Source organism: Cynocephalus volans, chromosome 1 (assembly GCF_027409185.1).
Source record: "Cynocephalus volans isolate mCynVol1 chromosome 1, mCynVol1.pri, whole genome shotgun sequence".
Classification (NCBI taxonomy): domain Eukaryota; kingdom Metazoa; phylum Chordata; class Mammalia; order Dermoptera; family Cynocephalidae; genus Cynocephalus; species Cynocephalus volans.
The window spans coordinates 292,003,299-292,029,654 of NC_084460.1; the positions used below are offsets into that span (position 1 = coordinate 292,003,299).

Genomic DNA, 26,356 nt, shown 5'->3' on the forward strand with positions numbered 1-26,356 from the left:
ACTTTGACCAACCTTATTAGTCATTAGGGAAACACAAATCAAAACCACAATGAGAGACCACTTTACACACACTAGGATGGCAAGAATCAAAAACATGGAAAATAAGTGTTGGTGAGTATGTGGAGAAATCAGAACACTTCTACATTGCTGGTGGGAATGTAAAATGGTTTGGCCATTGTGGAAAACAATTTAACAGGTCCTCAAAAAGTAAAACATAGAATTGCCATGTGACCCAGCCATTCCACTCCTTAGGTATTCACCCAAAAGAATTGAAAACAGGGACTCAAATACTTGTACACGCATAGTCATAGCAGCACTATTCACAATATCCAAAAGGTAGAAACAACCCAAACGTTCATCATTGGTAAATGGATAAACAAATTGTGGTGTATTCATACAATGGAATATTATTCAACCATGTAAAGGAATGCAGTACCGACACCTGCTACAGCATGGATGAACTACAAAACATCACACTGAGTGGAAGAAGCCAGATACATACAGTCCATTTAATATGATTCCAGTGACATAAAACATCCAAAATAGGTAACTCCAGGGATAGAAAACAAATTGGTGGTTACCAGGGTTTGGGGAAAGGAAGGAATGAGGAGTAAACGTTCAATGGATATGGGGCATTATTCTTTGGGTGATGAGAATGTTTTGGAACTAAATAGTGGTAGTGGTTGCGCAACATCAGGAGTATACTTAATGCCACTGAATCGTTCACCTTAAAATGGTTTATTTTGTATTATGTGAATTTTGCCTCTATTTTTAAAAATTTAAAACACCTCTGTCAAGCTTGTTGCCTGACAATACTTCCCCCAGAGAAGGAAGTTTTCCTCCCCTTCTCTGCAACCCTTTTCATCTCTCAATTCCATCTCCTCTATGACTTTCATCCATTAATGATACCCCACCCACCCATTCTGCCCCAACTCCCTTCTCCCCAGCTGCCAGTTTCTTTCCCTTGGCCTTTTTCAATGGGATGCATCTTCTACTCTGGATGCAAAAGCCCGTCTTTTGACCTGATTCTCCACTCAGGCACTATCCCACCCTGCCCCTTCCTTCAACACCAAACTTATAAACAGGTTACCCAAGCTCTTCCCCATAATCTGGCTTCTTCCTCACCACCATCACTGTCCTCCCAACAGTAAAACTGAGGGGACAAGTGCGGGGACTTCTTAGGCCTCCCTACAAGAAGAAAGCACCAGGCCCCGGGGAAGAGCCCATGAAGTGAATCCCAGAGAAGCAGGCCAGTTTTCTGTACTGCAATGGCTCAATTCCACATTCCTTTTTAAAAACCTGCAACCATGTTTAACAGAAAGGATAGTTTTAACCACTTTAGAAGATTTCCATAATTTTAATTAGCCAGTTTTTGTTTTATCTTTTTAACAAGATTTTAGGGAATGTTTGGTTTGTTTCTGATCTGGCTCCCTGAGGGCTGCTGGCAGAGAAGAAAGCAGAAGCAAGAAGGCGAGAGAAAGGCTCCTGCCTTGGCACAACAGGGGAGATCAAGCTGCTGATCCCAGGGTGGCATCAGGGGTGGGTGGAAACTGGGGAGAGGGGGTTGGGGGGTGCCAAGGAGCACACAAAGATGAAGAATTTGTTGAATTGGCTTTTAGCAAAAGGACTCAGAGCTGTCACAATGAGGCCATTCAAAGAATCACCGCAGAGGAGACATAAAAGCTAGAAAGTGGTTTTCAAGGTCAAAGAGAGAAACAAACTATTATCCAAATCTAAACTTGGGTGCTTAGAAAAATAGGTTAAAGGTACAGAAAGTAAAAACAGAGGTCCATAAAAAAGGGTTATAGGCAGGGCCTGGACCAGGGCAGAGATTCTCAAAATGTGGTTTCCAGACCTCAGGGGTTCCCTAATACCCTTTAAGAGGTTCCCAAGGTCAAAACTAATTTATAATGATATTGACACGTTTGTTTGAGGTTTTTTTCACAGCAAGATGGCTGACTAGATGTGGCCAGCCCTCACCATTAATGCTAAAAAAAGCCTGAAGCAATGAGCAGATAATCACCTGTGGAGTAAAGTGTCTGGGAGAAAACAATAGAATCCAGCTAAACAATGAGCAAAACCCCCCAGAGACCTGGAAACCCAAGGCAGCAACACAGAAGAACAGGAAAAACTTCCAACCAGGAATGGCACAGAGACTAACAGGAAAAACTTCCAACCAGGAATGGCACAGAGACTAGACAAACCCTGCACTGCCGGGACAAGTTAGGTGAGGAAGGGCCAGTACCCAGTGCTCCCACCTTAGATGCCTGCAAGCCATGCTGTAGGGTGACCATGCAGCCATCATGGACAGTGAGCCCAGTGTGTCAAGTGGCTAAGAGTTCCTGTGACTATATTTTCCCAGAGGGGAACTACACACCGAGTCACTCCCTCCCACCTCAGTCCTGGGCTGCCACTGGATGCTGCCATTTCAGGATAAGAGCCAGGGAAGCTCAGAGTCCCACTGACCCAGTGGCCCTGCATACCCCAGCAGAGAGCATGGAGAGTTGTGTGCCAATAGCCTGGATATACACCCTCCTCCTACAGAAGCACAAAGCCCTGCTTAACATAGGAGAACTGCCCATGCCAGCGAAGAGTCGGGGGATGTGCCAGTCATCTGGATCCATGCCCTACTTCCCCTTGGAGCTCAAGCCATGCCCAACTCAATGCTCTGCACCCACTGCAGCAGACAGTGAGCTGGGGCTGTATTGGCCCTTTGCACTGGTTGCCTGGATTCACGCCCTCCTCCTCCTGGAGCCCAGAGCCCCACCCAACTCAATGCTCTGCACCCTCTCCAGCAGACAGCAAGAAGGGGCTGCACCAGTCCCTTGCACTGGTTGCCTAAATCCATGCCCTCTTACTCCCAGATCCCCAAGGTCTTCCTGATACAGTGAGCCTGCCAACACCAGCAAAGAGCATGCCAAGGATGTACATGCTGCCTAGATCCACACTACATTCCCCAGGAGCCCTGTGTCCCATCTGACACAGCAGCCCACCCTCACCAGCAGAGAAGGTGTTGGGAGCAAGCTGGAAGTTACTACCATACCCACCCAAAATCAACCCGCATAGCCCAACCTGACTATCAACATAAAATACTTCTATAGGTAAGAGTCTCTCCCACCACAAACCACTCTAAAGATTAAAAAAAAAAGTGACTACACCATCACATGCCCAAATATCAACATAGTGATATGAGAGAAAAAAATCTCTGAGTTTTTTTCCAGAAAAATACAGGGAAATATGACACCCTCAAAAGAAGACTACAAATCTACAATTCCAGATCCAAACAACAGGAAACTGGTGAATTGCCTGAAGAGAAACTTCAAATGTCAGTATTAAGAAAACTCAGCATGATGGATGAAAAAATAGATAGAAATCACAATGAAGTTAAAAAAAAAATACATGACATGTATGGAAATTCAACAAAGAGATAGAAACAATAAAAAGAACCAAGCAAAAATCCTGGAACTAAAGAATTCATTTAATGAAGTAAAAAATAAAACCAAGAACATAAGAAGCAGGCTAGAACAAGCAGAAGAAAGAATTTCTGAACTAGAAGATAGGCTTTTTGAATTAATACATTTGGGCCAGAAAAAAGAATGAAAAAGAATGAAAAAGGCTACAAGATCTTTCTGGCAACCTGAAGCATAAAAACATCTATATTATGGGTGTACCAGAAGGGGAAGAGAAAGGAAAAGACATCGAAAGCCTATGTAATGAAATAATAGCTCAAAACTTCCCAAGTATTGGGAGAGAGATGGTCTCACAGATCCAAGAAGTTCAAAGATTCCCAAACAGATTCAACCCAAAAGGACCTCTGCAAGACACATTATAGTCAAATTGTCAAAAGTCAAAGACAAAGAATTCTAAAAACAGTAAGAGAAAAGTGTCAAATCACTTATAAGGGAATCCCCATCAGGCTAACAGCAGACTTCTCAACAGAAACACTACAGGCCAGAAAAGGGTGGAATGACATATTCAAAGTGCTGAAAGAAAAAACTGCCAACCAAGAATACTATATCCAGAAAAGCTTTCCTTCAGGAATGAAGGGAAAATAGTATCTTTCCCAGAAAAACAAAAGTCGTGTGAATTCACCACCACAAGACCAACCCTTCAACAAATCCTCAAGGATGTCCTATAGCTGGAATCAAAAGAACATTATATATCACCAAAAATAAACAAGAAAGAATAAAAATTGCTAGTAGAACAGATACACAAAAGACAAAGAGAAAGAAAATGTATCTTATCACTCCAAAAAAAGACCAAACAGCAAAGACAAACAGTAACAGAGAAAGAAAGGAAAAAAAGAAATATAATGCAACCATAAAAATGTAAGAAAATGGCAGGAACAAGGCAATACCTTTCAATAACAACCCGGAATGTAAGTGGATTAAATTCTCCACTTAAAAGATATAGACTGGATGAATGGATTAAAAATAAGACCCAACTATAGGCTGCCTGCAAGAAACTCACTTCACCAATGAAGACACACACAGACTAATAATGAAGGGATGGAAAAAGATAATCCATGCAATTAAAACCAAAACAAGAAGGAGTCACTGTACTTATATCAGGTAAAACTGACTTCAACCAAGAACTACAAATACAGACAAAAAAGAATATCATATAATGATACAAGGATAAATGCATCAAGAACATGTAACAATCATAAATATCTATGCACCCAACATTGGAGCACCCAGACATTTAAAACAACTGTCATTGGATCTAAAGAGAGCAATAGACCCCAATGCAAAAATAGTTGGGGACTTTAGCAAGCCACTCTCAGCAACAGACAAATCATGTAAAAAAAAAAAATAAGAAGAAAAATATTGGATTTAAACAGCACTTTAGATGAAATAGACTTGACGGATGTGTACAGAACATTTCATCCAACAACTGCAGAATATACATTCTTCTAATCAGCACATAGATCACTTTCCACGATAGACCACATGTTAGGCCTGTAACTCTCAACAAATTTGAAAAGATTGAAATCATATCAATTATATTTTCAGACTGCAATGGAATAAAATTAGAAATTAACAACAAACAAAACTTTGTAAATTTTACAAATACATGGAAATTAAACAACGTGTTCCTGAACAATGAATGGGTCAAAGAAATAAAAACAGGAAATCAAAAAACTCCTTGAAGCAAATGAAAACAGCAGCACAACATACCAAAACCTATGAGATACTAAAAAAGCAGTCCTAAGAGGAAAATTTATGGCAATAAATATTCACATCAAAACCGTAAAGAGACTGCAAATAAATGACCTAATATTGTACCTCAAAGACCTAGCTAGACAAGAACGGTACAATCCCAAAATTAGTAGATGGAAAAAATAATTAAGATCAGAGCAGAAATAAATAGAAACCCCCAAAATGATACAAAACATGAATGAAACAAAAAGTTTTTTGAGAAGATAGACAAAATACACAAACCATTAGCCAGACTAACTAAAAGAAAAGGAAAGTAGAGCCTAAATAACAATAATCAGAAATGAAAATGAGACATCACAACAGATACTACAGAAATATAAAGAATCATTACAGATTATTATGTACATATGCCAACAAATTTGAAAACAGAAAGAAATGGATGAATTTCTGGAGAAATACAAACTACCAAGACTGAACCAAGAAGAAACAGAAAACCTGAACAAACCAATAATGAGCAATGATAGTGAAGCAGTAATCAGCAGTTTCCCAACAAAGAAAAGCCCAGGACTGTTAGGATTCACTGATGAATTCTACCAAACTTTTAAAGAAGAATTAATACCAATACTTCTCAAACTATTCCAAAACATTGAAACAAAGGCCATTCTCCCAAACTCATTCTATGAGGCCAGCATCACCCTGGTACCAAAATCAGACAAAGACACAACAACAACAAAACTACAGGCCTATATCCTTGAGAACATAGACCTAAAAATCCTCAACAAAATAATAGCAAACAGAATACAATAGCACATCAAAAAGTTTATATGCCATGATCAAATGGGATTCATTCCAGGGATGCAAGGATGGTTCAACACACACAAATCAATAAATGTGATACAGCACATCAACAAAATCAAGGACAAAAACCACATGATTATCTCAATAGATACAGAAAATGCATTTGGCAAAAGTTAACATCTCTTCATGATAACAACTCTCAACAAAATACGTATAGAAGGAAAGTATCTCAACATAATAAAAGCCATATACAGCAAACCCACCACCAGCATCATCCTGAAAGGGGAAAAGCTGTTAGCTTTTCCTCTAAGAACAGGAACAAGACAAGGATGCCCACTCTCACCACTCCCTTTCAACATAGTATTGAAAGTACTGGCCAGAGCAATCAGGCAAGAGAAGGCATCCAAATTGGAATAGACAAAATGTCAAATCATCCCTGTTCACTGATGACATGATCCAATATACAGAAAAAACAAACAAACAAAAAAAAAACCCTATAAAAAACCACCCCCTAGATCTGATAAATGAATCCAGCAAAGTTGCAGGATATGAAATCAATGCAAATAAATCAGTAGCATTTTTACACACCAACAATGAACTAGCAGAAAAAGAAATCAAGAAAGTGAGCGCATTTACAATAACTACTAAAAGAACAAAATACTTAGGAAAAAATTTAACCAAGGAGATGAAAGATCTCTACAATGACAACTACAAAACACTGCTGAAATAAATTAAAGAGGACATGAAAAGATGGAATGACATTCCATGTTCATGGACTGGAAGAATTAGCACTGTGAAAATGTCCATGCTACCCAAAGTGGTCTACAGATTCAATGCAATCCCCATCAAAATACCAATGGTGTTCTTCACAGAAATAGAAAAAACAATGCTAAGATTCATACAAAACAATAAAAGTCCCCCTAAAAGCCAAAGCAATCCTGTGGGAATAAAAACTAAACCAGAAGCATCACACTGCCTGACTTTAAACTATACTACAAAGCAAAAACAGCATAGTCCTGGTATAAAAATAGACACATGAACCAATGGAACAGAACAGAGAACCCAGAAATCAACCCAGGTTCCTACAGCTAACTGATCTTTGCCAAAGGCACCAAGAACATACATTGGGAGAAGAACAGCCTCTTCAGCAAACAGGGCTGGGAAGACTGGACATCCATGTGCAGAATGAAACTAGACACGTACATCTCACCATATACCAAACTCAATTCAAAAACAATTAAAGACTTGGGCTGACCCCATGGCTAACTCGGAAGAGTGTGGTGCTGGGAGCGCAGCGGCACTGAGAGTGCCAAGGCTGCAGGTTCAGATCTGATATAGGGATGGCCAGTGCACTCACTGGCTGAGCACGGTGTGGGCAACACCAAGCCAAGGGTTACGATCCCCTTACTGGTCACAAAAAAAAAAAAAAAAAAAAAAATTTGAGACTTAAATATAAGACCTGAAACGATAAAATTTCTAGGAGAAAACAGGGGAAACACTTCATGATGTAGTGCTGGGCAAAGACTTTATGAATAAGACCTCAAAAGCACAGGCAATAAAAGAAAAAATAAACAAATGGGATTATATTAAACTAAAATCCTTCTGCACAGCAAAGGAAACAATCAACAGAGTAAAAAGACAACATACAGAATGGGAGAAAATATTTTCAAACTATACATATGAAAAGGGATTAATATCTAGAATATACAAGGAACTCAAAACACCTAACTGTAAAAAAAAATAATAATCCTATTTAAAAAATGGGCAAAGGAGCTGAATAGGTGTTTCTCAAAAGAAGACATACAAATGGCCAACAAGTATATGAAAAAATGCTCAACATCACTAATCATCAGGGAAATGCAAATCAAAACCTTACTGAGATATCATCTCACCCCAGTTAGACTGGCCATTATCAATAAGACAGAGAATAACAAATGCTAGTGCAGATGTCGAGAAAGTCCCACTGTCGGTGGGACTGTAAATTAGTACAGCCGTTCTGGAAAACAGCATGGAGGTTTCTCAAACAACTACAGATAGATCCTCCATATGATCCAGCAATCCCACTTCTGGGTATATACCCAGAGGAATGGAAATCATCATGTTGAAGGGACACCTGTACTCCCATGTTTATCACAGCTCTGTTTACCGTAGTCAAGACATGGAACCAACCTAAATGCCCATCAATGGACGACTGGATAAGAAAAATGTGATATATATGCACAATGAAACACTACTCAGCCATAAAAAAGAATGAAATTCTGCCATTCACAGCAGCATGGATGGGCTTGCAGAAAACTATGTTAACTGAAACAAGCCAGGCACAGAAAGAGAAATAGCACTTCCTTACTCATAAGTAGGAGCTGAAAATAAAAGGAAGGAAGGAAGGAAGGAAGGAAGGAAGGAAGGAAGGAAGGAAGGAAGGAAGGAAGGAAGGAAGGAAGGAAGGAAGGAAGGAAGGAAGGAAGGAAGGAAGGACAATCACAATAATATGTTGAACTTTCAGAAGACGAGAACAGAAATGTGGTTACTAGAAGTAGGAAAAGGTGGGGGGAGAGGGATTAGTGAGAAAATGATTAATAGACACAGAATGATTACATTTTGTAACAATGAACATGCTAATTACCCTGATTTTATCATCACACATTGTACAAAGGTATTGATTTTCAACTCTGTACCCCCAAAATACGTATAATCAATTATGCTTTAATAAAAACAGTATTAAGGCACAATGCTGACACTGGCAGTAAAAATGCAGAAACAACATGAGAAAAACTGCTGATGTCTTCACAAGAAATGAAGCAGGGCTTCGAACTTCACCATCATTGGGCATTCACAGGGGGAAAATGTCTTTGGAACTTCACCATCATTGGGCATTCACAGGGGAAAAATGTCAGTTTCACTTAAAACATCCTTGATGAAGCAGTAAAAATTAAAATTTTACGGACTCGCAACCCTCGAGTGCACATCTTTTTGACATTGTGTGTGACAGACAAGGAGGTGTGCAAAAAGCACCTCTGCACGTCAAGTTCAAAGGCTGCCTTCAGGAAACACACGCGGGTGATGCTTGCCACAACCTGGAGCAACCTGTTCTTCATGGAACCCCTTTTTCTTTAAAAGAATAACTGAAAGACAAACTACGGTTTTTCAGATGTGGCTATGTGGCACACATTTTTTCTCAAATGAACAAAGTGAGCCTATTCAAGGAAAATAACCAATGTTTTTTGTTATCAAAGATAAAATCTAAGCTTTCAAGGACAAATTAGAATGTTGGAAAACTTTGTCTTCCATTATGAACTTGACATTCCCAGTACTTAAAAACTTTTCTGATGAGATTGGTGTTGATATTAATCAGAGATGTGATTTTTTGATATTGCATAATGAAATGTGTCAACATTTGAAGCTCTGTATAATTTGGTGATCCACTATTTCCAAATGACTGATGCTTGATGTTACAAAACCCATTCTTTTACCCATTGGTAAAAGATCCAAAATGCAAGACAGACCAATAGATTGTAATGTAACAGAGTGCAAAAGTTAAACGATATAGTTTCAGATTCCACTTTCAACTAACCTTTAAGAATCTACCAATTGTTACGTTTTGGGATATTTTCAAGGATATCCACAATTATCTGAAGAGGATATTAAAACATTTCTCCCTTTTTCAACTAATATCTGTACGAGGCTGAATTTTCTTCCTAGACTTCATCAAAACAACCCATTGCAACAGACTGAATGTAAAAGAAAATAGAAAAATCCAGCTGTCTTCTTTTAAGCCAGACATTAAAGTGATTTGTAAAAATGAAAACAATGTCACTCTTTTCACTAATCGTTTTTGTTTTGGAAAACATTGTTATTTTTCATTTATAGGGTATTATTTATGTTAGCATGTGGTGGCTTTATTAATTAAATGAATGAAACATTTTTTTAATTCCTTAGTTTTAATTTAATGCAATAAATATTAATAGATATAACCCAATCAACAAAAGCTCTTTGGGATTCTCAATCATTTCTAAGAACGTTAAGGCATCCTGAGAACAAAAATTCTGAAAATTACTGTGCTAGGTGAAGCCAAACAGTTTTGTAAATGAAACTACTGACACAGTATCCAGTGGGCAAATCTTCGAGTTTGTAGCTAAGGCAGAAAATAGGTCAAGCTCTAAAAAAAGGCACCATGCCAGACTGGGAGGGAGCTATTTCTGGTCAGAGGGCCAGTAGCTCTCTACTAACACCACGAAGTAAACCTCCAACTCTGCCTGCCATTAGGACACGTTAGTAGCCAGTGTCCAGAGCCCATTGGTGTTTCTGTCCAGTTTCAAAAAAGTTATGCTGTACTATGCCCCAACAGCAGCTTCCTCAGACACATACGACTGGTCATTCAGAAGCCACCTGACACCACACAACATGGAAGGATACAACGCAAAGCCAGACTGATTTTTTAAATCTAAGATTAGGACACAGAGGAATGGAGCAATTCTCATAACTAAAGGTCTAATCTTATCAGACTTAAAGAAAACAGACAAGTCCATTTATACTTGAAAGCCATATTTGGAGTGGCTGCAGAGGACAGAGACTGTGGTAGGGAAAAGACAGAAAGGTTTTTTTCCCTCAAAATCTGGAATAAGCAAACCACCTCAAATGATCATTGGCTACATATTTACTCAGAGGCTGAGGAAGGCAGAGGAGGTTGTTTTGGAGGAGATCTGGGTATCAGATAAGGGTGTGGAGTGACTTCCAGCACCAGCTTGATGACTTGAAACTTCAGGGGAGCAGAGACCTTGTCATCTTGTTCCTTGCCCTTGTTAGGATGCAGCCTGTGGCTTATACAGAAGAGATGCTCACAAAATACGGGATGAGGCAATGAAAAAGTGGAGAAACCAATGAATCCTACAAGGTGATAAGAGGAATAAACCCCTTTTTCGGGAGGAGCACCGCTGACAGTTTTCAGATCCCTGAAGAGGGGCAACGACACAGCACCCCACGAGGGTGCCCCCCTTGGCACAGCCACCTCACACGCAGCTCCTGATTTATGGACCAAAAAGTAGGACAAAAGGATAAGTATCTCAGGGAGAGGAAAAACAAGGAAAGCTCCAAAGCAATGGTTTTCTTCTCTTGGGCATAGAAGTCTAATGAGAGCCTTGTTTCTGTATTGTAAAAGTTATGAATTAAAATCTAAGGAGTACAGTGATCTGTCTCTCACACAGTTAGGAAATGAGCATCTCCCTGCTTTGCAAAGACTTAAGAGTTTGACCAATAGGGTGTGCGATCAAGGGCTGCAGACAGTCTTGGGCCACATGGGAAGAAGTGCCGGCCACACCTGTAGGAATTTTCTCTTCTGAATTACTGACTTCACCTGTACTGTCATTTTCTCAAATGTGGCTCTAGAGAAAGAAAAACCCAGAGGCTTTAGTCCCCCACTACTATATATGTCAAAGAATATCATGGAAGAGAAGTTGCTGATTCTTACATCTCCACAACAGGTCACGAGAACAGCACCACTGATGGTCTCATGTCCTTGGTCCCCAGGCCAGCAGCATCGGCATCGCTGCCATCTCATCCTGGGCCCCACCCCAGTCCCACTGAGTCAGGTTCTACAGTTTAAGATCCCCATATGATTCGTGTGCACATTAAAATTTGAGAAAAACTGCACCAAAATGCCATAAGGTCAAACAAACAAAAAATCCATATTTCCACCTGATGCCAGTAAAACTTCACATGAGATCATTGAACGGGTAATAAAGCCTGCTATAACCCTGAATGTCCTAATAGGGGATGCCTGAGGTTTAATGTCCCCCCCAAAACTTAATCCCCACTGTTAATGGAGGGAAATCCTATTATGGTAATTGAAAGGTGGGGCCCTGAAGAGGTGATTAGATGCAGGACTGTGCCATAGTGAATGGATTAATAAGGGCGGTCAGGGCTGTGGTTCTGAGGGCTTTAAAAGGAGACTGCATGAGGAGCTCTCTCCCTCTGTTCTGCCATTTCTGCCATGTGAGCCCCCTGGGTCACTGTCGCCACCACCAAGACCCTCACCAGATGTGTTCCCTGGACTTTGGACTTCCTAGCCTCCAAAACTGTAAGCAATAAATTTCATTTTCTTTATAAATCACCTTGTTCTGGGTATTTTGTTATAAGCGACAGAAATAGACTAATCCAGGGGACATTATTTGGGGTGGAGGATAGGAACCAGAGGCAGTGTTGCCCAGCAGGGGGGAAGCCTAGAACAAAAGTCCAGAAATCTTCCCTCATTCCTGTCTGTCCTCTATGAAGAATTAGCTCTCGGACCTTGGGCAAGTTACCTACATCTCTCTTAGAGCTTGGTTTCCAGATGTTTAAAATAAAATAAGTGAAGAAGGCTCTCAAATCACATTCTGCTCTAAATTCTACAACCCTGAGAATGTCACCAATCATCACCCTAATCTATTTGACATGCCACCAACACTCCACATCGCCTCTCCAGCTGTTAGCATGGGGAGACACAGTTCAACCTCCTGGAAAATGCTGACGCTGCATAGAAACATGATGAAATGTCCATCGAGTGTGTGATGTAATTTTAGAATTATTTCTTTAAGCTATAATAAAGTATTCAAATATGTTGTCACATTTTTGTACAGGCAATGATATGACCATCCTTCTGTTCTATAACATAAGAGGCAGCAGTGGCTTTTTAATTACATTAGTAGTAGGAATTATAATTCAAACACAAGTCAATGAAATACTAGATGGGCTTATCCTTTACCCATCAACAGCTAGGCTGCACTTTTATGATCTCTGTGGCTAACGTGTTGCTAATAATTATTACTGCATTTTTATTATTCATAAAAGTACTTTTTCAGAGGTCGACAGAGCAGTTTCTGCATGTAAACTCTGTGGGGGAGATCAGCCTTCTTTAATTAGCAAATAAACATATCTCAGACACCTCCATTTTGGCATTAAGTCCAAAGTATCTATTCTCTGGCTCAAAAGTTTTTAATGAGCAGTGTTATAAAGCTATTTATCCAGTCAAGAGAAAGGCTTTTTCTCCCCTCGTGGAAGAATAATTTCTTTTTCTTTTTTTGTCTTTTTCGTGACCGGCACTCAGCCAGTGAGTGCACCGGCCATTCCTATTTAGGATCCGAACCCGCGTCGCTGAGCTCCCAGCGCCGCACTCTCCCGAGTGCGCCACGGGCTCGGCCCAAGAATAATTTCTTAAAATAAATTAGTCTCCTTTCTCTGTAATGCCACTTACCACCAGTTCATCAAGTGTTTCCCATCACTATTGAGCTCTGCCCTCTCTCTCGCTGTGTCTCCTTCCCTACTTAAAGGAGAAATTCCTCTCCAGTGCTGGCAGAACCGTGGGGAACTGACCCCACCACACACAGAACAGAGCTGTCAAAAAGTGACTCCACGTTCTGCAGTCCCGATTTCCAGCTGCTATTTGATGCTGAGGAGGATGCAGTGAATGCCTTTCCGTGGATTCTTTGTGGGCTCCCCCTTCTACCTTCCCACCTTATTCCTTCCTCACAACCATACCAGGTCACAGTGCCTGTTCAGGTTCTCATGAGGACCTTCGTTTTGCACTAATGATGTGGAGGAATTAGAAGTGACAGGTGAATGAATACAACAACCATTCCTGCCTCTGCACATTGCCACAGCCTTACCTAAAGAGAAGTTTACTGATGGTTTTAAACCCACAGGAGATGGCATCAAAGATTCCATAGGTTCAAATTATTCTGACCTATTTCTTTTGAAATGATGGGGAAAGGATTGGCAATTTGCTTAAAATGTTCCTGAGGATTTACTACAACTTTCTGGATCACACTATTCATGTGATGGCCCTAGATCAGAGAATATTTCCTTGCCCATTATTTTGTAAAATTAATTTCACCATTTACTTTTCTTGTTCCCATATTCATCCAGTATAGAACTCAAATTACATATCTAACTCAAAACTCAGAGAACTGGCTTCCTATCATATTTTCGTTCTTTTGTTTTTCTCATTCCATTCATAGACAATTTTTAAGAACCTTCTGTATGGAAGCAACAAGCTAGTTGTTATAGTGGATACAGAATGAGCCAGACACAGATGCTAATGTCAAAGAGCTCACCATCTGAGACTCCCCAGATCTCACATCTCAGTTACATGTTCCTCTGGGATCCCAGAACACACATGCAAACCTCTCCCACAGCACCTAGCATACTAACCTCTAAACCATGAGCTGTTCACCCAGCACCCTGCCTCCATGGCCTTCCAACTCTTTCTCAGAGGCCATGGCTTACCTTCTTACCTGATCAAATATGAATCTTCCAAAGCCCAAGGAAGTATCAGGCACATGGCTGGTACTCAATAACTCTGTAATGAACTGAATGCAAATAATAATGGACATAAAGAAATATAATCATAAATCAAAAGGCATGTGTCTTGCAAGAGAAGGAAAATGCTACAGGACTTTAGAGGAAGGAGCTACTTTGCAATGGGGGATTAAGTTCAGCTTCTGGAAGCAGGAAGACTTTGAGGTGAGCCTGAAATATAGACGGGGAGGTGGTAGGGCAGGGGCCAGTGAGGCAGGTAAGCATTCCAGATGGGGAACAGCATGAGCAAAACCACAGAGATTTGAGAGGGGAGTCAGGGATGCAGGGGCTATGGGAGGGGCTGGGGTTGGAAGCCAGACAGGCTGCCCCCACATTCCCAAGATGCGGGAATTTACTGGGACCTCTAACAAAGAGGCAAATGCTGTTATAATAGGAAAAAAATAGAGAGAAGGGAGCTGATATAAAGTAGATAGGGTCCTAGAAAAATAGTGCTCCCCCCACCTAGGCCACAGGCTGTGGAAGAAAGACAGTGGGTATTATCAAGCAATGGACCAAGCTACTGGTTCAGGGCAGTGATTTATTTCCAATAAACCAAGCCCAGCTGTAGGTAGGAAGAGCAGAACTTCCTGGAGCTTGAGGCTTCAAATTCCAGGAGTGGGGAGAGATATCACAGAAGGTCAGCGCTCTTCAGGAGCCCAATATGGAAGTGCTTTTCTAAGGTACAGGCCCACACCTGGAGGCCAAATTAAGACAGGGACTCAAGAAGGGATTGAGAATGATGCCAGTTCAATTCTCTCTCAAAACAAAGTCTCAGTAGTCAGCTCTAGTATCCAGTCCTAATAGCCCAATGACGATGGATTCCAAGGCAAGAGCTAGAGAGATTTTTAGGGAACCTTCAAAGAATGGAGTCCTGATCCCATTTACCTGTCAATTATACATCAGAGCCATAAAACAGGAAAACTATGGGACATTTATTGGACCATTACGTCACTTCCCAGCATTTATCTTTTAATATTAACTCCATGTGGTTTTGAAATGATTAACAGTGCAATCCTTCAATAAAAGGGTGTTGCATATGTCTTTAGGGAGTCAGTGAGAATGGGGATATGGTACACACTGTTCCTGAGGCCTCTAGTTCCAGAACTGTTGTGCACAATCTATTTTTGCATCAGAATCACCCGACTGCCCAACCAAAGGCATCAGAATCTGAGTGAAAAGCCTGAAATAGGACTTTTTGTCAAGGGCCTCGGGCTCTTCGTAGGCAAACTAAAATTTTAAAACTACTCCCTTAACTTTATGGGCAAGGGACTCGATTAGGGTAAAAAAACAACAGGGAATTAGAACAGAGAGAATCTTGCGATGGTTAATTTTATGTATTGACTTGGCTGAGCCACAGTGCCCAGACATTTGGTCAAACATTATTCTGGATGTTTCTGGGAGGATGTTTGTGGATGAGATTTACATTTAAATTGATGGATTTTGAGTAAAGCAGATTGCCTTCCATAATGTGATGGGCCTCTTCCAATCGACTGAGGACCTGAATAGGACAAAAGGCTGAGCTCCCTGGAGCAGGAGGGAATTCTGCCCACAGACTACAGCCTCTGGACTTGAGTTACACCACTTTCCTGAGTCTCCAGTCTGCTGGGCCCCTCTATCAGATTTTAAACTCACCAAGGCTCCACAACTGCATGAGCCAATTCCTTAAAATAAATCTCTTTAAGCTATATATAGCCATTCCATTTGTTCTGTTTCCTTGGAGAACCTTGACTAATACAAATCTCTTGACCTTGAGAGACAAGGTCCATGGAATCTAATTTGGCCCTGAAGAAGGATTAAGGCCCAAGCCAGCAAAGAGCCTTGTGTGGACTCCCTGACACTCACCTGTAAGATAATTAAGTAATCAGTCATCAAATAGGTAGCAGCTGGTTCCCTGACAATCTTGGTGACAAAGTTCAAAGAGAGAAATTGTGGCCAATAGTCAGGTTTGCTTGTGGGTTTCCCCCACCTCATAAGGAGAAGGAAAAATCAGAATCCACCCTTGTAACAAAAGTGGTTTCTAGGAATAGAGAGCTCCTTCCCGTGTTAGAGGAAACATTTACCAGAGATTCCCAGATGTGGGACAGGGAGAGTGGGAGGAGAGAAGGGAGGAATTGGTAAGGGGCCAAGAAAAAATGATTACACTGTGTAATCATTGAATATACTAATTATCCTGATGTGAGCATCACCTACTGCACACAGGTAATGATATTCAACTCTGTACCCCACAGATATGGACAATCACCTATGTTTCAATAAAAAATAAATAAATAAATAAAAAGACCTTCCCAGAATGGTGCAATATCTAAGAACAGCAAGCTTAAGCTTTATCACAAAGCTCCCATCAACTTGGGATTGTGAAATATCCCCTAGCCAAAGCACATCTGACGGAAAATAAATGAGTTCCATTACCAAATGAGAGTGGTGTGGAAGTAACAGAATTGCTTTTATTTTGATGGATGATCTAATAAAAAAGATTAAAAAAATGATTAGAAACAATAAAATTAAATCACCAAATATGGTTCTATCTGTTTTGTGCTATGGAGTGGGTTCTCGCATTGGGTGGAAGGTTGGACTGTATAACTTCTAATTTTAGGAAATAGTGAAAAAAAAAATCATGACAACAGTCTGGTACTGCTAATAAACTACTCTTAAGTCACTGTAAGAGCCATGACAACGATCTCAAAAAGCTATGGGAACTCGAGAGGACACTAAGCCACCTTTCTTCACCCCCGCTCCTGGGACAAGTAGGTCCAGCCACACCGGACATTTCTCTCCAAGGTAACAATGTGACCTAAGGTGGTGGGTCTTAGAATGGATGTGGTAATTCCAGCCTAACCAAGAGGGGTCATTAAAATGGCTCGGATAAGTTTACTGGCCACCATTTCCTTAAATTGACTGAAAGTGCGAGCAGCGTCAACAACAACACAGGTCTACGCTCTAGAAACAACCACCACAGAGCCAGGCATGATGGCAGAAAAAGCAGGTGTTATCTCAGAGGCACTGGGAGCTCTTCAGGGTGACTGGCACCCCTAAGGAAGATGTGCTTCCTCTGAAACAGTCTGATACAATTAGTATGGATTCCTCTCCCAGGCTTTTGAGTCATTTTTTTGACGTTTGGCAAGATTTGCCAAGTTACCTGCCCAGTGCTGAACACCTCCATTGCCTTCTCCGTGAGTCAGTTCTAAGCCCCCAGGTGCAGCCTCCTCACTAGAGCTTCCCTGCGGAGGAGCCCGCTTGCAGGTCGCTTGCCCACAACATGTGCCCATCAGGATAACACGGTGACTGCCTCACAGATTAAAAGTTCCCCCAGAAGGGTCATCCATTACACAAGAGAGCTCACAATGACTCCTACCACTTTTTCAGTCAAAAATTCCAAGGCCAGCCCTCTGGTCCTCACGTAAGCCCCTCCTCTCCTGCCGGTGTTGCCTTTTTCAGGGCCGATGAGGTCTCAGAACTGTTGACTGGGGACAGTGAGAATGCACTTGGGGAAGAGTGGGGGCCTCGTCCTTGCAAGTTCACCCAGAAGGCCTGACATCCTCCTGTCTTCAGCATTGGGCCTTCCTTAACCTCTCTCCCTTTGTCTCTTTTGGAACCTCCTATCAAGTGAGTTCCCCACTGCTTCCTTATCCTTTATCCAGCTATTTCACCCCTTGCCAGCCTTGACTGTCATAGAAGAACATGCAGTATCCTTTCCTTCCCCCACCTCCACCAAATACCTTGATGTATGAGGCTTCCCCTCAGGCGAGAGGACAGGCTGGTCTAAACTGTTCCAGACTGAAAACCTCCAGGTCTACGGGGCTGACTCAGTTTCTTAAGAGAAATCTTCTCATGAACTCTCCTACCCCCAAAAGCATGAATATAGTTCTGGCTTTGGTTTACATTTGTGTTACTTTTCAAAGATTTAGCAGAAATCGTTTCCAGTACTCCCTCTGACCACACTCTGTCTCCTTACAGGAAAATGGTATATTTAAGCAAATGCAATACTACACCTATGACAGGAAGATCATTTGTTGTCCAAGATGACGGGGCAGTAGTGGAAAGCTTCTGGTTCAGTTAGCTCCATCCCTTTTACTTGTCAAAGTTCACGTCACTGTCACCCAGTGTGCTAACATTAGCACAAGGAGGCAGCACCCTGCGCCGCCCTTAAAATCAGTCTAAAACAAATCACACTTTTGGGGGGTGTGGGGGACCTGCTTTCACTTAACATTAACCCCGGTAGAAATGCATGCGTAACTGGAGAGAGGAAAATGAAGAAAAGGATGCCAGAGACGGAAGCAGCAAGTGGTGAGAGAAATGCATGTCCCCTAATGAGACAGCCCCTCTTTAAGATCCTCCTTAGGGATCTTCATTCAGGTGGAGCCTGGAATCCACCTGCCAAACACATCTGAAGGGACTACACGACACTAGCGTCTGAAGGGTCTACACTAGTGGAGACTGGCCGCAACGACTGCTGTGATTGTTTGTCTGACTCCTGGGCTCCTGTCGCTAACCAGAAAACAGGAGGCCGAAAAGGAAGCTGTCCTCAGGCCCTTGCCCCATGTTCATGCAACCACAGCTACTAAAGAAAAGGGGGAGCCGGGCCCAGGTTTGCCATAGATCAGTGTTTATGATACTGGTCCACAAAGATCAAAAGAACAGGCCAGTCTTCTCGTCCCTGCCTCTTCCCCACGCCTTCTCTTCCTTTTCTCTCAGTTCCGTCACCTGTCATCACTGCCCGGACATGTGAAGTCTAAGGAGGGAATTTGTAGGCAACGGTTCCCCAAACTGTAAATGACTGTGCTCACCTTTTCTTTCTTCCATTTCTCTTGATTCTACGATCAGATATAACAACTACTTCTCACAACATCTCTACTTCACATCAGAGCCAGAAGATCTGTCACTGCACAAATTTACTACAATTACCTTAAAAATCATGTGGGGATTTATACATCGACATGTGACATACTGACGTATACTTGAAACCAGAAATGTGGGGCTATTTCAGCAAATGCTCTTGATCTTTTTCCTTTCATCTGTGTGTGTGTGTGCTTATAAATACACATTTTATCTTTGCGTGTGTGTATGTGTGTGTATATAAATACATATTTCATTCTTGTGTGTGTGTATATAATACATATTTCATCCTTATGTGTGTCTATAATACATATTTCTCCCGTGTGTGTGTGTGTGTATATAAAAATACATATTTCATCCGTGTGTGTGTATATAAATACATACTTCATCCATGTGTGTGTATATATATAAATACATATTTCATACGTGTGTGTGTATAAATACATATTTCATCCACACATGTGCGTGTATATAAATGTGTATTTCATCTGTGCATGTGTGTATATATAAATACACATTTCATCTGTGTGTGTGTCTATAAATACATACTTCATCCATGTGTGCGTGTATAAATACATATTTCATCCACACATGTGCGTGTATATAAATGCATATTTCATCTGTGCATGTGTGTATATATAAATACACATTTCATCTGTGTGTGTGTCTATAAATACATACTTCATCCATGTGTGCGTGTATAAATACATATTTCATCCACACATGTGCGTGTATATAAATGCATATTTCATCTGTGCATGTGTGTATATATAAATACACATTTCATCTGTGTGTGTGTCTATAAATACATACTTCATCCGTGTGTGCGTGTATAAATACATATTTCATCCACACATGTACGTGTATATAAAAGCATATTTCATCTGTGCATGTGTGTATATATAAATACACATTTCATCCGTGTGTGTGTATAAATACATATTTCATACGTGTGTGTGTATAAATACATATTTCATCCACACATGTGCGTGTATATAAATGCATATTTCATCTGTGCATGTGTGTATATATAAATACACATTTCATCTCTGTGTGTGTCTATAAATACATACTTCATCCGTGTGTGCGTGTATAAATACATATTTCATCCACACATGTACGTGTATATAAAAGCATATTTCATCTGTGCATGTGTGTATACATAAATACACATTTCATTCGTGTGTGTGTATATATATAAGTACATATTTCAGCCTTGTGTGTGTGTGTATATATGTAAATATATACGTGTGTGTATTTATATACACTCACACATATTTATTGATGTAAATATTTTTGTACATATGAACATCCGTTTACGAGCTACCGGGCATCCCTTACCTCCGATGGCTTCGTGTTGCATCTTCCTTTTCCTGAACACTCCAAGTCACTTGCATGGCTGTCCCCTGGCACACAGGTGCTGGCCTTCACCACCAGAGTTAAGCGCAAAGCCACGATAGATTTAGAAACAGAATCATTCACAAAACCTAAAAGAAAATGGGACAACAGGACATATAAAGTAAAGCTGTATCGGTAGTCTTCCTACAAGACTACGAATTTAGGCAGCATTCAAATCTGACAAAGCAAAATGCAGTAAAGCAAAGAAATAAAGCACATGGCTCCTGTCCGTTCAGACCTCAGGTCCTTAAGACAGGCTGGTCTTCCTTAGCCTCACAGGAAACGCCTAAGGCAAAGGAAAAGGAACGCCAGGCATTTCAGTCATCATCTTAGACCCTTGCGCTTTGCTCCTGTCCTCGCCTCCACAGGCCACTTTGCCTCTCAGTTCCATCTCTGCACTCAAATCTTACAACTCCATCTCCACTTCTGAACCACAGACTTCCCCTGGGGAGCAGCTGGCCTGCATCACCCAGCTCTTCCTTGTGCTGGTTACTGTGGACAGTCACAAGAGCTGGAAATCCCCAAAGGCCCCACCCAGGTATCAGCCTGCCCTAGCAGTGCTTAGTCCCCTCACAGACGAGCATGCAATAGGCACACATTAAGTTGGGTTTATTAATGAATATCTTACTGGATCACCAGTCTGACTGCACAGTATCAATTTAAACCATGTAGGGTTAGCCATCTAATAAAGCAGGACTAATCATACTTGAATATTGATTGCAATAACATTGACGTGTCATATTTATCACTGAATGATCTTTATGTCTAGGTCAGCCATTCATACATAGTAGGTAGCAATAAATAATTGAATAATAAAGGGCCATAGTGTATATTTTTTAATATAATAATTATTTTGATGTGAGCATCACATATTGCACACAAATATTGATGTTCAACTCAGTACCCCACACATATGTACAATCAACTGTGTTACAATAAAAATAAATAAATTAGTTTTTTAAAATCAATGAATAAATATAGCCCCTAACTGGAGTGGAAAAATAAATATTATAAGTATTTTGTATCAGTGATTAAATTATTTCACTAAGCAAGCATCCTTTTCCAATAAGAATATTCACTTATATCTAATTTATAATTTCAAAACAAAATATATATCAAAACTCATGAATATGACAAGATAATCAATACAACCCTCTCAGTTATGTTCAAGAGTAAGATTAAGTCCAAGAGTCTCAATATTATGAAGCCACGGCCATAGATATTTTTACAACAGAAGATTTTGGGGATCAAGGTGGCACCATGAATCAGTGGGGAAAAGACAGAAGATAAAATAATTGATTTCAGGGCAATTAGAGTGACTTCCGTTACCAGGAAAAAAAAAAGTACTTTTGGATCCCTACCTCACAGTACATACAAAAATAAATCTAGATGGCTTAAAGAGTTAAATGTGAACCAAAAAACTAAAACTCCATGTGGAAAATACAGGAGGCTTGATCTTGGGGTAGGGGATTTCTTAAACAAGATACAAAATAACAACTCATAAAAACAGATTAATCATTTTAATTTAATCCAAATTTAAATTTCATATAAATAGCCACCATAAACAAAGACAGACAAGACACAGGCTTGGAAATGAAATGTATAATGCATAAAACCAGCAAATGATTAGCTGCCAGAATATACAAAGAAATCTTTTTGCAACGTGTTTTTTCCTCAACATTATTTATATTCATATAAATATTAAAACCCACGAAGCAGTAATAAGTGCAGTTATGTATTCATATATACACAGTAAAAGTATATAAAGGGAAAAACATACCAACCTCAAGAGAAGGAGGGAAAGAAAAAGGAGTGGGCAGCAAGGGAGCTTCTGGCTGTATATATAATATTTTATTTCTTTATTAATAATATATAAAGCAAATATGGCACAACATTTATTAAATCTTGTGCACAAAGAAGCCTTACATTCATTTCTATAGTTTTATGCATATTTTAAATATTGTGTAACCAAATTTTTTTATATACTATTTATTATAGTTCAGGTATCACAAGTTCAAACAGGCTTTGACAAGTTAGAAAAATATAGTGTCCTGAAACCTAGAATACACAGTCCAAAATGACTTCATGGTCACCTTCTCTGTACCATTCTATCAGTCTCTTTCTCTCACTACATCAAATTCCTTCTTGTGATGCATGCATATGTATACAGTATAACATTTACTTTTATAGGAACATTGCATTAAAATAGTAATAGTTAAGTGGATAAGAAACAGAAGCTGCACCAATTTAACTTGCTTGCATGGTACCTAGCATCATCTCATTAACTGATGGTCACATAAGAACATGTTGCCTCCATTGACAATAAATTAGCAACTTTCCAAATATTTAAGAACTCCTTGTAAGCTCAGTTGGTGTACCTTCCTGCAGCTCATTATCACAGATTTATTCTAAGTGCTGCTTGACACACTAGGGTTTGCTTTTCATATGGTAAAAATAAGATGTCTCTCATGGTCTCTCATTTATTTCTGTTTGTTCTTAGGCAAAGATATAAAGATGACATCACAAATGTCTGCAGTGAATAGAAATTCTTTCTGGAAACAGATATGACTCTAACAATAGTAGTAAAAAGTGCCTACATTAAATAAGTATATATGAAAACAAATGTACATAGTGTATAAGTGCATATTTAGTAAAAACAATATAGATATGTGGAATACACACACACATGATTTTAAGGTATAGTTGTATAATGACAGTTCCTGAAGAGAATGAATCTTAAAATTTTTTAAACCAAAAAACTACCTTTTAGAAGGTCATGAAGAGTTTCTACCTTCCAGAGTGAACGCAGGATTCTGTCTATTCAAGACCATGCATGCCTGAAGGGATCACTTTGGAAAACTTGTGATCCTTGCAGCCATTAATCACGCAAATGAACATAGACCTTAGGGGAGTCCTGATAGAATGAACCCACAAGCATACGTTTCAGATGGAAATCTTAAATGTTTAGCCACATAATATTAATCTGTAGAACTGTATTCCTCCCATGAAAGAAATCTGGAGGGTGGGGTTCCTTCAATATGGACCTGTATTACCCTCTGCCTACATTGTTTGCATTTGAGAACTGTGTGACTTTCAGCCTAGGTATTTGGTCCCAGGAGCTTCAGATGCTAGGACTGCACTACAGCAGGAGAGGAGCAAGACCCAGTCTTCTCTTTCACCTGGGCGAAGGACTGTAAAAAGCTATTGGCCAGGGCCGCCAGAATGAAATCAACTGCTGTTGCCATGTACTTTGCAAATGCACCAGTGCATGAAGGACCATTAGGGTTGCCTTATCCAGGCCATCACACACAGGAGAGCAGAGCAGTTGTCCCACCATCTACCATGCTAAATGGAGGTCAATCTCAGAGCAAAAAAAAATGAAGCAGGTCTTGAATTGAGGGACAAAAGGAATTTGTGCTCTCTGTGGTCCTTGGGCTAGGATTCTGAGGTGTGGTGAACCCTGGAGATCCCTCTGGTGCCAATGGATTGGCAGGAATGCTGACAAGGTTCTCCAGCTCTAGAACTACTTCCCGTAGCTGTGTTAAGTTATTCCATGGGTGGTACCTCTGTATTTCCTGAGCATTCAGTCAAATCTTGCTAAAGCTAAGACCACATTCTATGCAGAATTAGGGAGACACACCTCTCTGAGCCCCAGTTTTCTCGCATAGGAATAATAACCCTGAATAAGGTGACCATGAAATGTATTGTCAGAACTGGGACTCTTTTCAGAACAAAAAGGGGTGCTTTTTATAATTGTACCTGGACACAGACATTAGGTGAGACTGACTGTCCCAGGCAATGGGACAATGTGGTTACCCTACTCCTAATGTCCTGAGGAGCATCTGGAGACACCCTATCTGCAAAAGCACTATCTGCAAAGCTCTACATTAATGCCAGGGATTTTTTTAACATGAGGAAGTTAGATTCAAAAAATCACTACAAAATATAATTCAGTTCACAAGCATCAAGGTCATGATGGGGAACTAATGGGAGTCAGGGTGAGTGGAGGCACTTCTCAACAACAAGCATGGCCTTAAGAGACAAATGTCTCTTGATACCTTGGTGAAGATAGGTACCACATGTCTGATGCAGAGTGGTACTTTATGTTCATAGAGAACTAATTGCTTTCTTCCTGAGATTTCCTATTCAAAACTTTATCATGAATTGGCTTTGAGAAGGAAGGAAACAGGTGGTTTAGGCAAAAGTGTCTCTTCTGCAGAGCTTTCTCCATCCTTCCTCATGGCTCTGCCCTGTGTAGACACTGACACCTACCCCAGAGCCTTCACACATCCTGCTCAGCCCAACTCTGCAACATTTCCATGATGTCCCTTTGCCTGGAATACTCTTCCTTCTCCCAATCTTACAGCCATTGAGATCCAGCTCAGATGTCACCTTATTCATGAGCTTTTCCTCAACATCCCAGCCCACTCTGTGATCTACCATGTCTATCTGTGCTCACATATATAACATCATGTACCCGTTCCTGATTATTTTATGTTTTGGATGGTTTCTTATCATACGAACTTTACTGAAGCTTCCTTCATGGCTTAGAAAAGCGGTGAGTAGCAAGTCAAAATAAAGGTACACATACGACCAGAACAGCAAAAACAATTCCCAAAGAAGATTTTCCAGAATGTCTTATCATCCAGCATGTCCACTATGAAGAACAGCAATCATCTGAATGCACAACTTCCAGTTTACTAAAAAATAGTTGCTTATCCACTTGTGATTACCCCTGTTAAAGAAATGGAGCCTGGCAGAGATGCGACCAAAGTTCCTATAAAATACTGAAGATAAAATCAAGTATCAGTCATTATAAATCTGTTTTTCATATCTTTGCTTTGATCTCTAGTTTTATATTAAATCATTTCTAAAATCTATATCATCTGTCTACTCACTAAGCATTTCAGATCACATAACGGTATATAATTTTATACACAAGGCCTTCTTCTAGTGGTTATTTTTAAAATTCCATTCAACTATTAAATTTTCTTAGCTGGCAATAATGCAAATGCATGTGTAGTTAAAAATATCGAAGGTATAGGTTTCCAGATAATTTGCTCCCATTTTCTCAATGAACATTTACTGAGCTCACATCGACAAACTAGGCACCATAATAGGTTCTAAGTTTACAAAGATGAGTCACCCTTGGTTTCTGCCATTCCAAACTTTCAGTCAAAAGTAGTGGTTCTTAACTAATGTTGAAACTAGCAGCTTCAGAATCTTGCAGGAGCTTCCAACACAAGTGATTCAGCATCAAGAGTGTGGGATGGGCTCCTGGAAGCATACTGTTGAGAAAGACTCCCTAAGTAACTCTGATGTGTGCTTCCAGTTAAAAACCACCAGTGTGGTAGAAAAACTCATCTAAGTCACAGAAGTCATGTTCTTATTAAGGCAACAATCACCTCGAATTAGAAGCATCCACATGAGCCTCTGAAAGCACATTTTACTCATCTATTTTTCCAATCCAGGTGACTCTGTGATATTTAGACAATGTTTATATTCCCAAGCTCATCATAAGTTTCTGAAGTTCTTAGGAACAACTCTGAAAAAGATTCCTATATTAGATTTATTTGCTTATTAAGGTTGTAAGTATTTTGGCCCTAAAATCTCTTAGTAAACTATTAAAGAAATCAGTCTTTTCAACAGTGTGTCACACATTACCATGCAGCTCCTAATTATGTTACCTAATCCCCTAAAGTGAGTCAACAGGACAAGCAGGCTATTTTCAGCAGTGTGCTGAGAACAGCGGTAGGTGGCTGCTTCCAGGTAAGAGTGTAATTTCAATAAGTTGTCCGCACCTCGCTTTGATCATGTCTAGGGGAAAAAGCCTGCAT

The 26,356-nt window shown here is 40.2% G+C and overlaps 1 protein-coding gene across 1 annotated transcript in view; it reads right to left on the reverse strand.

Annotated features, from left to right (window-relative positions):
- DNER (delta/notch like EGF repeat containing) overlaps positions 1-26,356 on the reverse strand; it is a 353,549-nt gene that overhangs the window by 150,303 nt on the left and 176,890 nt on the right. The window contains exon 5 of the mRNA XM_063077946.1: positions 20,463-20,608. Within this exon, the coding sequence (XP_062934016.1) occupies positions 20,463-20,608 (146 nt within the window). The remainder of the gene's footprint in view (positions 1-20,462; positions 20,609-26,356) is intronic.